Source organism: Cucurbita moschata, unplaced genomic scaffold, assembly GCF_002738365.1.
Source record: "Cucurbita moschata cultivar Rifu unplaced genomic scaffold, Cmos_1.0 Cmo_Scf00022, whole genome shotgun sequence".
Classification (NCBI taxonomy): Eukaryota; Viridiplantae; Streptophyta; class Magnoliopsida; order Cucurbitales; family Cucurbitaceae; genus Cucurbita; species Cucurbita moschata.
In genome coordinates, this window is record NW_019268538.1 from 2256290 (window position 1) to 2270637 (window position 14348).

General features: G+C 35.6%; 4 protein-coding genes across 7 annotated transcripts in view; 2 read left to right on the top strand and 2 right to left on the bottom strand.

Moving 5' to 3' along the window:
- LOC111459339 (E3 ubiquitin ligase BIG BROTHER-like) overlaps positions 1-672 on the top strand; it is a 6108-nt gene extending 5436 nt beyond the window's left edge. For 3 of the 4 annotated variants that reach the window (XM_023102200.1, XM_023102197.1, XM_023102199.1), the window contains exon 9: positions 168-672. In XM_023102200.1, coding sequence (XP_022957968.1) covers positions 168-218 — 51 coding nt within the window. In that variant the 3' untranslated portion in view covers positions 219-672. The remainder of the gene's footprint in view (positions 1-167) is intronic. The other variant, XM_023102198.1, reaches the window with a different exon arrangement.
- Positions 673-3013: 2341 nt separating this feature from the next.
- On the top strand, positions 3014-5897 carry LOC111459272 (extensin-2-like). Its single transcript, XM_023102092.1, has one exon. It carries the CDS (start codon positions 3047-3049, stop codon positions 5564-5566), a length of 2520 nt encoding a protein of 839 aa, XP_022957860.1. The 5' UTR covers positions 3014-3046; the 3' UTR covers positions 5567-5897.
- A 231-nt stretch (positions 5898-6128) lies between these two features.
- On the bottom strand, positions 6129-9276 carry LOC111459274 (aldehyde dehydrogenase family 3 member F1-like). Its single transcript, XM_023102094.1, has 10 exons — positions 9027-9276; positions 8876-8944; positions 8703-8799; positions 8417-8623; positions 8181-8305; positions 7544-7648; positions 7297-7469; positions 7123-7213; positions 6862-7011; positions 6129-6523 (listed from the first exon to the last, which is right to left on the bottom strand). The coding sequence occupies exons 1-10, from the start codon at positions 9198-9200 to the stop codon at positions 6284-6286; spliced, it is 1431 nt and encodes a 476-aa protein (XP_022957862.1). The 5' UTR covers positions 9201-9276; the 3' UTR covers positions 6129-6283.
- A 2813-nt stretch (positions 9277-12089) lies between these two features.
- LOC111459273 (GTPase Der) overlaps positions 12090-14348 on the bottom strand; it is a 10175-nt gene continuing 7916 nt past the window's right edge. The window contains exons 9-12 of the mRNA XM_023102093.1: positions 13335-13528; positions 12976-13126; positions 12586-12751; positions 12090-12484 (exon numbers count right to left, since the gene is read on the bottom strand). Of these exons, the coding sequence (XP_022957861.1) occupies positions 12417-12484; positions 12586-12751; positions 12976-13126; positions 13335-13528 (579 nt within the window). The 3' untranslated portion in view covers positions 12090-12416. The remainder of the gene's footprint in view (positions 12485-12585; positions 12752-12975; positions 13127-13334; positions 13529-14348) is intronic.

The following is a 14348-nucleotide window of genomic DNA, read 5'->3' on the forward strand; positions in this document are numbered from 1 at the left end:
AAAAAAAAAAAAAAAAACAAAAAACAAAACAAAACAAAACAAAAAAACAAGTTTTTAAATATTGTTTTTCAGTTTTGTTTTCGAAACTTGAATTTTAAAAGCACTAAGAGAAAGTAATCACAATTCAATAACTTTAGCCAATTCGTTACATAATCTCTCTGTTCCAGGCTTGCCCCATTTGCTACACTGAGGTTTTTGGTGACATTTCAAAACGTTAAAGAAGCTATCAACATCATGAGAAAGGGAACCCATCAAAAGGTTTGAGTCATTCATTTTGAAGATACCAATTTCGTTTGCTTTCTCATCTTCTACTTTGTACAATCGTCGTACGATAAACGAAGTGCTCGACTTCTATACAGAGGATTGTAGAGTATAGAAAAGATTTCCTTTTTTTTTTTTTTCTTTTTTCAATTTGGCTCATGTTGAACCACGGCGACTTGGTTTTGCCTTCACCAATTACAATTATTTCTTATTAGTTGGAGGGCATAACTGAGGGACAAAAGATGGTCAAGACTCAATCCAGTTCATTTGCCTCGTCGTGCTCCCTTGTTGAAGCTATGGAACGAGTCCTTTTTTGTTGTTTTGTTTTTTAAATTAGCAAGTTGAGGTATCGTAGCTGGTAATTATACAGAAAATCATTATTTCATGCGTTGGTATTGAACTTTGTTTTTATTTATTAGCTTGAGAAGAACTTTGGAATTTAATTCACGTTTTCATACTCATTTCAAATTGATTGTTTGCATATATAATCATTATTTAGCAAACCATGAACATTTAACTGATTAAAAAAAAAAAAAAAACTTGTTTCTTGTTGATTTATATGAATTTTGGAATCTGTATATAGGAATGCTTTTAGTCTAGGAACAGTGTATTAATCATAATATTGAGAGATGGGATATATTTTAATAGTTTGACTCCAATTTTATTTTATTATTTGAACTCATATGAAAATATTCTTTGGCTAATTTTTATTATAGAATAGGGAAAAGTATGCAAAATAGGAGAGCATGACTGAGTAACTACCTCACAATTAATTAGTAAACACCAGGTCCAATCACCTGCAAATCAATTCATGTTACTAATTTTCAGGTCAGCTCTTGTTGGGTCAACATCTTATAAATTCATGAAAAATGAAAAAATAATGGCCCGATCTAACTTTATTTTTAAAAAAATTAAATTAAATTATAAGTTTTAGCTAGTTGATATCAAATAAGTCTCTAAATTTTATAATTTATCTTAAAACAATCAATTTACCTTCAACTTAGAGATAGCTATTGATAAAAACTTTCAATTCTAAAATTTCTATCTATTATTACTTTAATCCATATGAGACATTAAGAAATTATTAAGTAAACTTTTTTATATGTTTTAGACTGTTCAAAAGTTCACTTTCAAAATAATTAATTCATTAATTTTTCGGGCAATATGACATGACAATTAGTTAAAATAAAAATTTTGAATCGACAATAACATAATTGACATGTATGGCTATTTTATAAATCACAAACATATTATGTCTTCACTTTAGAGATATAAAATTTGTTTGAAAACAAATTTGAAATTTAAAACTATGAATAAATTTTTTGAAAGTCTATAAACCGTAGAATTTAAATTATTTAATGTTAAGTTAAACATCAGGTAAGTTATTAAATAAAATATTTTCAATAATTTTTTTCATTCCATCAATAGAATTTAATTTGGTTTTATACAATCAGTCAACTTATAAAAAAAATAATAATAATAATATAAAGGAATTGGTATGAAGTATCAAATTATCCCATAGAATTTAATTTAACTTTATACCATTAGTCAACTTATAAAAAAATGAGTGAAAAAATCAATTTATCCCCTGAATTTGGTAGGTAGTATAAATCTAACGCATAAACTTTCAAATTTATCAATTTGAATTCCATTTAAACCAATATTTCAATTTTTGTTCAATTATTGCTAAAATTCATATATTACTTTAATAAATAAATAAATAAAACTTTATCAAAATTCTCAAATATCAACAAATATTTTATCATTACATAAAATTAAGTTCTATCAATAAACTAAGTTCAATCTCCCAAAACCTTAAAAAAAAAAAAAATAATAATAATAACTTTCGTCTCATTTTCCTTAATGCCTCACCAATTTAATACATGATATATGTTCTTTAATTCATTAATCACACATCATTGTCTTTCTTTAACAATTTTTTTTCTAAACAAAGACTTCTAAAATTGGTAAAAAAAAAAAAAATTAACATTGATCTGAAATTTGATAAAATTAAAAGTATAATTAAATTTCTAATGGTAAATAAATAAAACTTATTCTCACTACCAAATATATATTACGAGAGATAAAAGAATCTAACACGCAAATATTAGATCTATTAGATCTATGTTGCATAATTTTATACTCATTATGCAACTCATCCCAATAAATTATTAAAGAGAAAAAATAAAAAGCTTAAAATATACTTTTAGTTAATATCATTTCTAACAAACGTGAAAATTTAAAAACAGAAATGTAGCTTTAATCTTTAGAAAAACCTCATTAAGTCAACAAAATTAAAGAAAAATTTGCAACAAATGAGGCAGATATAATGTAATTAAAATAAAAGCGTTACCAAAAGTCAAGAGAGACAACTTTAATTAGAAATTATAACACTGACATGGTAAACCAACCCCCATTTCTATGAAGGAACAAAAATATGCTTAGAACGTGCAGTACTTGTTCTCTTAAATTAAGGCCTCAAAGGCATCTCCATCAAGTTAGTTGTCGATGGCCATGATGAACTAACAAACTCAATATTCAATTCAAGCTTCCAAAAAGTCCTATCTCTGATAAGCCAAGATTGAATTAAAAAACTGTAATGCATAGTTTTAGGCCCAAAAAGCTTTCACATTTGAAGATTATTCAATCATAATCTGTCAACCAACAAGGCATTGATGAGTAGTATATAAAGGGTTGGAAGCATACCTTGTAATGCAACTCACACCCATAATCTATTGTATTTGAAGGAGATAGATATCCAGCAATAAGTGGGCATTGCTGGAAGATGGGGGCTATGAAGCCTTTGAGGCATTGGCCTCAGCTGCTCTCGGTGGTGGCGATTTGCCTCATTGCCACCACCGTAGTGACTGCTCAACTCGAAGATGATTTGATGTTACCTATCAAAAACCCTGAACTCGGTGGTGATTTACCAAAGCATCATCATCACAATACTTATCCGCCGGTGGATCATCACCATAAACCACCACAGTCGAAGTATGGACACCACCACAAGTCACCACCTCCACCAAAATACAAGCACCACCACATGCCACCCCCACCCAAACATTACCACCACCACAAGTCACCACCTCCATATCTTTACAAGTCTCCGCCGCCACCGTCTCCTTATGTTTATAAATCTCCTCCACCGCCTCCGTATGTCTACAAGTCTCCACCACCACCTCCCTACATTTACAAGTCTCCGCCACCACCTCCTTATGTCTATAAATCTCCTCCACCACCTCCATATGTCTACAAGTCTCCCCCACCACCCCCCTACGTCTATAAATCTCCTCCACCACCTCCATATGTCTACAAGTCTCCCCCACCACCTCCCTATGTCTATAAATCTCCTCCACCACCTCCATATGTCTACAAGTCCCCGCCACCACCTCCATATGTTTACAAGTCTCCGCCACCACCTCCTTACGTCTATAACTCTCCTCCACCACCTCCATATGTCTACAAGTCTCCACCACCCCCACCTTATGTCTACAAGTCCCCACCACCACCTCCCTACGTTTACAAGTCTCCGCCACCACCTCCCTACGTCTATAAATCTCCTCCACCACCTCCATATATCTACAAATCTCCGCCGCCGCCACCCTACGTTTACAAGTCTCCCCCACCACCTCCCTACATTTACAAGTCTCCTCCACCACCTCCCTACATCTATAAATCTCCACCACCACCATCTCCTTACGTTTATAAATCTCCTCCACCACCTCCATATGTCTACAAGTCTCCTCCACCACCTCCCTACATCTATAAATCTCCCCCGCCACCATCTCCTTATGCTTATAAATCTCCTCCACCACCTCCCTATGTCTACAAGTCTCCTCCACCACCCCCCTATGTCTACAAGTCTCCACCACCCCCACCGTACGTTTACAAGTCTCCACCACCACCTCCCTACGTTTACAAGTCTCCGCCACCACCTCCCTACGTCTATAAATCTCCTCCACCACCTCCCTACGTTTACAAGTCTCCGCCACCACCTCCCTACGTCTATAAATCTCCTCCACCACCTCCCTACGTTTACAAGTCTCCGCCACCACCTCCCTACGTCTATAAATCTCCTCCACCGCCTCCCTACATCTATAAGTCTCCTCCACCGCCACCCTACGTCTATAAATCTCCTCCACCGCCTCCCTACGTCTACAAGTCTCCACCACCACCTCCTTACATCTACAAATCTCCTCCACCACCACCTTATGTCTATAAGTCCCCTCCACCACCTCCCTACATCTATAAATCTCCTCCACCACCTCCTTATGTCTACAAGTCTCCTCCACCACCTCCCTACATCTATAAATCTCCGCCGCCACCATCTCCCTACGTCTACAAGTCTCCGCCACCACCTCCCTACGTCTACAAGTCTCCGCCACCACCTCCCTACGTCTATAAGTCCCCTCCACCACCTCCCTACATGTATAAATCTCCGCCACCCCCTCCCTACGTCTACAAGTCTCCACCACCACCTCCTTACATCTACAAATCTCCTCCACCACCTCCCTACGTCTACAAGTCCCCTCCACCACCTCCCTACGTCTACAAATCTCCACCACCACCTCCCTACGTCTACAAGTCCCCTCCACCACCTCCCTACGTCTATAAATCTCCGCCACCCCCTCCCTACGTCTACAAGTCCCCTCCACCACCTCCCTACGTCTATAAATCTCCACCACCGCCTCCCTACGTCTACAAGTCTCCACCACCACCTCCTTACATCTACAAGTCCCCTCCACCACCTCCCTACGTCTACAAGTCTCCACCACCACCTCCTTACGTCTACAAGTCTCCACCACCACCTCCCTATGTCTACAAGTCCCCTCCACCACCTCCCTACGTCTATAAATCTCCGCCACCACCTCCCTACGTCTACAAATCTCCTCCACCACCACCCTATGTCTATAAGTCTCCACCACCGCCTCCCTACGTCTACAAGTCTCCACCACCGCCTCCCTACGTCTACAAGTCTCCTCCACCTCCATCTCCATCTCCTCCCCCACCTTATATCTATAAATCACCACCTCCACCATCTCCATCACCACCTCCTCCATATATTTACAAATCTCCGCCTCCACCATCTCCATCACCTCCTCCACCTTATTACTATAAGTCACCTCCACCTCCATCCCCATCACCACCACCACCTTACTATTACAAGTCCCCTCCCCCTCCAGTGAAGTCTCCACCACCTCCATATTATTATAAGTCTCCACCACCACCATCTCCATCACCACCACCACCTTATTACTACAAATCACCTCCTCCACCGCATAAATCCAAATATCCACACTAGAACACCACCAACAAAAGTTCACTAAGTGATGTCATTTAAATTATATTAAGTTGTATGAATAATATTAGCCAACTTTCTACGTAGAAGGTGAATTTGGAGGCGATCAATTTAATTAATGGTGTGCTGTTCCTGGATCCTTTGCGAGTGTATCATTCCAGAGGACTTGTTGTATTGTTTTTTTGGCATCCAAGATCTGGATGCTAAAGATTTGAATTCTATCAATTGTTGTATTTGACTTTACATAATCCTTCGCAAATTCAATTCTTCTGGTTTGTGTTTATCACTATTTCATTTAAATTTATGTATTTTGATGTTTAATTGATGATGACGAGGTCGTAAGCTTTCTGAAATTGATGTATTTAAATGTTCAAGTTACGATGATAGATCGAATACTTTCTAACCATCGCTCCAAATACTACTGAACTAACGGTTGCTGATAAATTCTTAACTAAAAATCATTAATCCTTTTGTTCATCTAATAGGATGTTCTTGTTTCTTATAAAAATAATAAACAAAAAGGATAAAGGGTGGTTTGAATTTTTACACTCAGGATCACACTGGCTGGAGGTAAAAAGGGAGTAAATGCCAACTGACAAGAATTAAGATGGGATGGTCTTCGTTGAAATTTAATACATGTTGTCACTAAACAGATGTAGCTTTCGTTTATTTATAGGGTAGAACGAGAAGCTGAAGAGAAAAGTAGGTGTCTTCTTCTAATTAAGACTTTTTCAAACCCAAAACAGTGAGAACAAGCTGAAAATAGTTAAGACTGTAAGCTTCTCGAAGCAGCTGAAGCTTGTGACTGTTCCATGGCGGATATCTGAACCAGAAGTCAACCAAAAAGCTCCTCTGCAGAACAGCCTTTTCATGACTAAAAGTGTCGAATGAGAATTTTCCATGGTACCTTCCAATCCCACTTTCACCAACCCCTCCAAACGGGAGTGTATCGGCTGCATACTGAATCGACAACAAAAACGACAATAAGGCTTTTGAAGCAGCAGCAGCAGCTTATAATGGCTTGTTTTGCTTTTCACCCACTTGTGTCAGCACACCTACTAAGGTTTCTCCATACAGACTATGGCTCAAGTTATGAGGCCAAGCTTAAATTTGCGGTTTGTTTATTTCGATCTATGGATTTGCTGATTCTAATTCTACTTTGCCATACTAAAAAAAAAATTGATATATGATCATCCAAACATAGGCCATATAGTTCAGATCCAAAACTATTTCAGCTCACACTTAATACTAAAAGATTTTTCAATGCTTTCGTAGAATGGAAATGGAAAAGTCCGTACCTGAATAATTGCATCATTGAATGTCAAACTGCCGGACGAGGTTTCTGAGACGAGTCTCCTTTGGAAAGCTTTATCCTTCGTGAAGGCATAAACGGCGAGAGGCTTAGGCTTTGAATTGATGAAATCTATACTGTCTTCAATCCTGTCCAGCTACCCAAGGAAGAAATTGAATATGATCCATCACTTTTCACTTTTACTAATCCACCAGAATGAAAGGCTGGACAATATTTATAGAGCTGTAAATGAAGAACATGAACTTACTCCAATTATGGGAAGCAATGGTCCGAAGATTTCATCCGTCATAATTTCTGCATCGCTTGGCGGATTCAACAGAATAGTCGGCTCAACAAACCTAATTCATTTGATCACATTGTTTAATTTAATGAAGTATTATTATGTCATATGTGGAATAGACTACTAATATTAATCACTCACAATTTGTCTTCGTCCATGGATCCCCCATAGATGATCGAAGCTCGTACGTCAGGTTTATCCACCAGATTCTTCAATCTCAAGAAATTTTGTTTGTTTACGATCCTCGCCATGGTTTTCGCCTGGTTCGAACTTCTATCGAAGAATTCCTTGATGAACTTCTTCATCAATTCGACCTAAAAACAACGAATCAAACACTGCATTCTGAAAATTAAGGGGAACGATCGAGCGATTAATCAAGAAATCGTACCAAGGTAGGTATGAACCTATGTTCAATGAGGACATAATCGATCGCAATGCAAGCTTGACCGGCGCAGTTCCCGAATTTTCCGATGACGATCCGTTTGGCAGTAGCCTTGCAGGTCAAAATCGAAGAAGAATCATGTCCTATTCTGTTTCTAATATTGCAGAATTAAAACAGCGGGAGCGTAGCGGCAAAATCATTTGTATTTATATAAATAAATAAGTAAATATATAAATATAAAACTAATTAATTATACACCAAAGAAAGGTTAAATTCTAAACTTATTTTTTTAAAAATTAATTTTTTTTTTAATTTCATAAATTTGATTTTATATCATGGAGATTGTTAATGAAAGTTTTATAAAACTATAGGTATTATTTTAATTTAAGTTTTAACTATAAATTTGATAATTGTATTAATTATAATTAATTATAATGCATTTTTATTTAAGGAAACACTAATAAAAATACTATCATCTTCATTTAATGAACATTAAAAACAAATTAATGAAGCTTCAAAAATAATTGACACTATAAAATTAATTGATTTAAATGTTCAATCTAATTATATTTAATAATAATTTTTTTTTCTATAAATTATTGAAAACGACCGACATAAACTGTCCCAAAGAAAGTAAACGAACCTCAATGTCCCATGAAAATGAGAGTGAGTCAACGATGGCCGGGCACTTCCCGCCGAGCTCCAAAGTCACCGGCGTCAGGTGTTTCGCGGCGGCCGCCATAACAATCCGCCCCACTCGGTCACTTCCTAAGTGTTTTTTTACATTCAAAATTCAAAACCAAACATTATTATATAACAAATAATAATTATATTAATGCAACCACCACAGGATCAACTGCTTCAATTAATTACTTCCACCTGTAAAGAAAATCTTCTCCCACCGCTGCTGCAGCAGCCGCTCCCCAGCCGCCGCCCCACCTTCCACAACCCTCACAGCTTTATTATCAACATATTTCCGGATGGTATTCGCCAGCAAAGCCGAACTCGCCGGAGCAGATTCCGACGTCTTCAGAACCACGCAATTTCCGGCAGCTATTGCTCCAATCAACGGCTCCAACGACAACCCTTATCCCATTTTCGACACCCATATGTTATTATTAACGACAAGATCAAAAAAACACTTCCAAATCAAATTTTCACTCACCAATCGGAAAATTCCAAGATGAGATTATAAGAACAACGCCCAAAGGCTGAGGAACCATTTCAGCTGAGCTTAACAACGCTATTAATGGCAGCTTTGCCTGCATTTCAAGAAATTAAACACATTTTTAACAAACCCATTTGGATTAAAGATCATAACCCATCTAAAAAATTTACCTTTTTGGGTGACATCCAATGCTTCAAATTATCCAAAGCAGAGTTGAGGGACTTTTGCAGAGTACCAATCTACAAAAAATGGCAAAATCTCAATAAAAAAAAAAAAAAAACAAACAAACAACAACAACAACAACAAAATCAAGATCAAAACCTCATCTCTAAAAGCTTCAACATGGTGTTTCCCCAAATCTTGCATAAGGGCGGTGTAAATTTGGTGTTCATTGTGTTCTATAAGTTGGCGTAAGGCTTTGAGCTGTGACACCCTCCAAGAGGCCTCCTTTGTTATACCAGTCTTGTAGTAATCTCTCAAATCCTCTGAATCCATTGTTGTTTGCTTGGATCTTACTTACTTGCTTCAACTATTTATACTCCAAACAACTATCCCTCTCGCTGCTCTTCATATTCCTTTTCTCCATCCCACTTGTGCCTCTTCTTCTCAATTTATGATTCCATTAATGCTAGCTAGTTAGGTTCTTGTATTAAATTTACGTGTTTCGCTTATAACTGCGTAAAAGTCTATTTCCACGTCCACTTTCAAGTTTTCGTTGTCAAATACTACATCGGTTAAGGACGGAAACAAAACATTCTTTTTATGACCGTGTGAAAATCTCTCATTTGCAAACGCGTTTTAAAAACTTATAAAAATTTTAAAAATGCAATATCTCCTAGTGGTAGGCTTGGACGGTTACATTTGTTATTTCGAAACTAAATTATAACTTCCATTTTAGTTTATACGGAAGTAATCATATAATACTAAATACACTTATCTAATTATCAAAATATCTTACCGAGGGTGAATGGAATTATTGTTATCCGCTATATATTTATATGCACATGTCAAAAATCATTAATGATAGATCATAGGAAATTCTAAAATAAAATAGTATTTTTTTCTGTGTAATAATGAATGTAAAGATGAAGTAAAGGGGAAGTGGGTGGAGATATGGAGTCTTTAGACAGGAGGGAACACCCCGGCGTGGGTTGCTCTATGAACTAATAAAATTAAATAAAGTGTCCTTTTTAATTAGCCTACTTTAGTTATTATAATTTTAAATATTCAAATTTAATTATGAACATTTTTTTATATCTAAATTGGTTTGATAATAATAATAATTTTAATATAAGAAAAAACTTGAGGTAAATAAAATAAAAATAAAAAATAAAAAATAAACTTGAAAACAATGAGACTAAATTTGAATATTTAATAGTATAAATACTAAAATGAAATGAAAATTTAAAAATAGGGACCAAACTATTTTTTTTTTAATTTTTTTATTTTATTTTATTTTATTTTTTTGGGTGAGAAAAGCTCTAGAAGTAAATAATGTTTGGAGAAATTAAAATGAAGTTAAGTTGGTCCCTTTCAATTTAATGCTTATGGGATAAATAATTTTAAAAGAAAATTTGTATTATTAAGAGAAGTGATGTGGCTTAATTTGGGCCAAAAAAAGAAATCAACAGACATTACTACTACACCGCTCCTTGTAACCTATTAATCTATTATTATTATTATTAAATAAATGCAACAAGATGTAATAATTGAAGTTAGTAAATACGTCACAATCATTAATTTCTCATTTGTAAGGACACTAAGGACACTATTTTCCTAATTTTTATTTTAATTTTTATGTTAAATAAGTTCAACGTATTTTTGTATTATTAAAGGTTCGAGAACTTATTATACACAAAATTTATATTTTTTAGATTCGTTAAACATTTTTTTTATGTTTAGAAGCCTATTAGACATAATTAAAATTTTAAATATTTATGATATTCTTAAAATTTAAAAGTTCAAACAACATGGAATACGGTCCCAAGAATACAAAATTTGTTTGAAAAGATAAGTTTTAGTTGATACCATGCTAATTTACACTCAACATGTGTAGTTGGTTGAGAAAAAGTCACCTAGGAAGATGCCACTTTCAATAACCCAAGCATTTAATGAATGAATTAACATTACATCGTATCGTATTAAGAGATCTTAAGGTTTTGCAAAGCATAATTATGAATTTAAAAATTCCTTATTTCTAAGGGAGAAAAGACAGAGAAAGGGATGTAAATGACAATTAACAAACGAAAAAACTGCAGCCCAGACAGAGCCTACAAATTGGGCACAGAAGGTAGAGAAAGTAGCACAAAGGGTCCAGCAATAAACATTCACCATAAAACCAGCGATAAATTAGAGATGGATTTGATAGTTCATCATCAATCGCCGTAGCAACAACAAAGACATACTGTAACCATTTAATGCCTGTAACCATAACTGAGTAATCACGTTGCCAATAATAAAACACCACACAAAACCCTCTTGTACCTGCTCTCCAATGGCTAAAATTAGATGATAAGAATAATCATATGATATAATAAAAGGGCATCACAAGGAATTAAATTCAATATGAGTCAATAATCTATCCAAATATGTTTCATGTTCAACTGTAGTTTACCATGATGTCAAAGCAAGAGGTCTTGTGATTTGATTAAATATCCATAATGTTATAATCCATTGATTATTAATATACATTTCTCCAACTGTTCATCTTAATCTGCTAAACCTAATCAATTTTGCTGGGGAAAGGCAGATTGCTCATCTTCTACCCAACAAATGCTAACCTAAAAGCTATGAACATAGTATTCAGACTATTGAAAATGACAAATAGCATGCTTATTTCACATGATTAATGTGAAATGACGCGTTTCTAACTCCTTCACCAACTTCTCTATTAAGGGATTAACAAAGTAAATGGGGCCTAGAACAATCGATCAGTTTCCTCCATCCATAAACTAGGACATTAAATGAATGGAAAAGGCAAAGTGAAAGAGAACCACACAATATTTGAACTGAACATCATATATCTATATGTCTATATATATATATATATATATATATACACACACACATTAATTGAAAACTGAACACCATATTTAGTCACTAGCAAGTTGCGTCTTAAAAGTTATCACAAATATGAAGGATGAATTAGTGCGACAGACACATACCCGAGTAATTGTTGCATCTGCCTGATCAAGGCCCACATCCAGCACATATTTCCTTTTCTATTGAAGCAGTTGCAGTCGTTTATTTACTACTTGAGCAGCTTTTAGATTGGCTTAAACTGCCGTGCAATCAGAAACTAGTTCACATCCATATATCCACAATTACCGTCCATTACGAACAAGACTTGTCTACTTGCCCACTTTCTGTTAAAGAGGCTCCTGGTACTTTAAACCATGACACGGATTGATAAAAATAGGGCTTAAAACCAAGATACAACTTTTTATATGACATTTAGAAAGAAATAATAATAAGCACAAATGGCTCATCTTTTCGGGTAGTTCCTCAACAACCCCGATTAAATTGTTTGTTCCTTCCAGGTAGACAGCCTAGACAGCCACTGTTCAGCTATTTGACTGTTATGTATATTTGACCATATCCTTCCAATAAGTCCCAAAAGAGAACACAGCTCTTTCTGAATAGAAGATGAATCCAACTCCAGAGTTGCTCTTGCTAGGGGAAACAAAAAAATTTGTCTCTTTACCCATCTACTCACCTAGCGAAGGAAACTTCTCTATCTCGTTGTGTTGGATTCGTCTGAGCCTTTGTTGTAGCCTTACCTGTAACCAATAGAAAATAAAATAAAATTGTTATTTCAGATGTGTCCCCTGTGCTTTGACTCAGTATTCTGAATTATTTTACCCCACTATGTGATTCTTACCTTCGTTCTTCTCCATTTTTTTTCTACTTCGCCAAAGAAGCCGAATTGGCGTTCCAGGAAAACCTGCATCTGTACGCAGTTGTTTCTCCATATACCGCCGATATGTTTCAGGAAAAAGTTTGGCATCATTTACAAAGAAAACAAACGTGGGTGGCCTTATAGCAGCCTGTGGAGACAAAGAAATATAACATATAACCAAGTTTAACAAGAATACTTGATAGATATATAGTGCTTAAAATTTTTATCAACAATGTGCTGCCTTATAACATGAAGGAAAGAAATGCAAAATTTCATATGATAGGAACAAACTAACAATTTTGCAACCTTCATCCTAAACCAAGAGCTGTAGATCATAGAACCAAAAGAAGAATCGCCTTTAGTAATGAATACCTGAGTACAGTAATAAACACGTCCTCTCTTGCCCCCCCTTGTCCTTGGGGGTGACTTAAAAGCTAATGCTTCCTGTACTACTTGATTTAGTATGGAAGTAGTAAGCCTTCTAGACCTTTCCTTTTCAACTGCACTAGCAGCAGTTATAATCCTGATCCCACCATAAAAAATACGGCCATAAGCGTGCATCCAAATGCCAGTATATAAACAATAAAAGAAATCTTGTGCATACATATTGTATTTCCTTTCAATGGCTTGGAATATAAGGGAAAACTTCTACCATATAAACCATGTGCACGTTGAGGCACAATATGAAAAATGTCATGTATAAATAACTTTAGAAGTGTGATGGAACATACTTATCGACACTGTGACCAGTTATTGCAGTAGAGTAAACAATCGGTGCCCAATCAAGTGAACGTAGCTTTTCCCTGACATCTTGCTCATAGTACATTGTAGTCTGTTGGTTTTTATTTGGTATGGTATCCCACTTGTTGACAACTATCAGGCAACCTTTTCCTTCTTTCTCAATCCTTTCCGCTATTTTGTAATCCTAGGACATTCAAGTGGAATATGACAAGGTGGTGTAATTGAAAAACAATTAAGGAAGAAACAAAAGAATAAGCAAGAATAATCAACAAGTTGTTATATATGCTCTAAATAAAAAATAACAAAGCCCAAACGAAGATCTTTATAGGAAAAATGAAGCCTAACAAGGCTAGTAACATTCTGTTCCAAATGAAGAACTGTCTAGATACACCGCTACAAATTCAATCATATCCTATCAAATTAGGAAGAAAGTGCAGCACCCGAGAGCTGTGTTGTTCAGCACGTTGGGAGTCTTGAAAAGTGAACCATCTTGAAGTTCAACATTACTAGTCTAAATGTACTTTAGTAAAGTGAGAAATGATGAAGGAAACAATTTTCTTCTCCCTACCTTCTAACCAAGTGTTTCGAGAGTAAGGCTCTCCAAAACTAAACCAGAAAACCACCTGTTCGGTTACAAATAATAAAGTTCTACAACAGGCCTGTGACTGACATAAAGAGATTGGCCAAACAGTCCACAGCAGCCCTGACACAAAACGTGGGGGGAAACCTTGAACATGGAAAACATGAATAGTAGAGTTGGAACCTGGACCTTGGATTTGATATGCATGAAACTGGGTAGCACGTAGCAATAGCTTTAGTTAGAGTGTTAGCAGCCCACAGATGTAATAAAGTGCAAATCTAGCTCAATATATTTAGTATGAGCATAGAAAACAGTATTGAGACAGCACTATTAGATTACACCAAAATAAAGGTGCCTCAACAATTGAAACATGGAACCCAGATAACAGTACTCTTCTTCTCTTTTTTTTTTTTTTTTTTTTCCT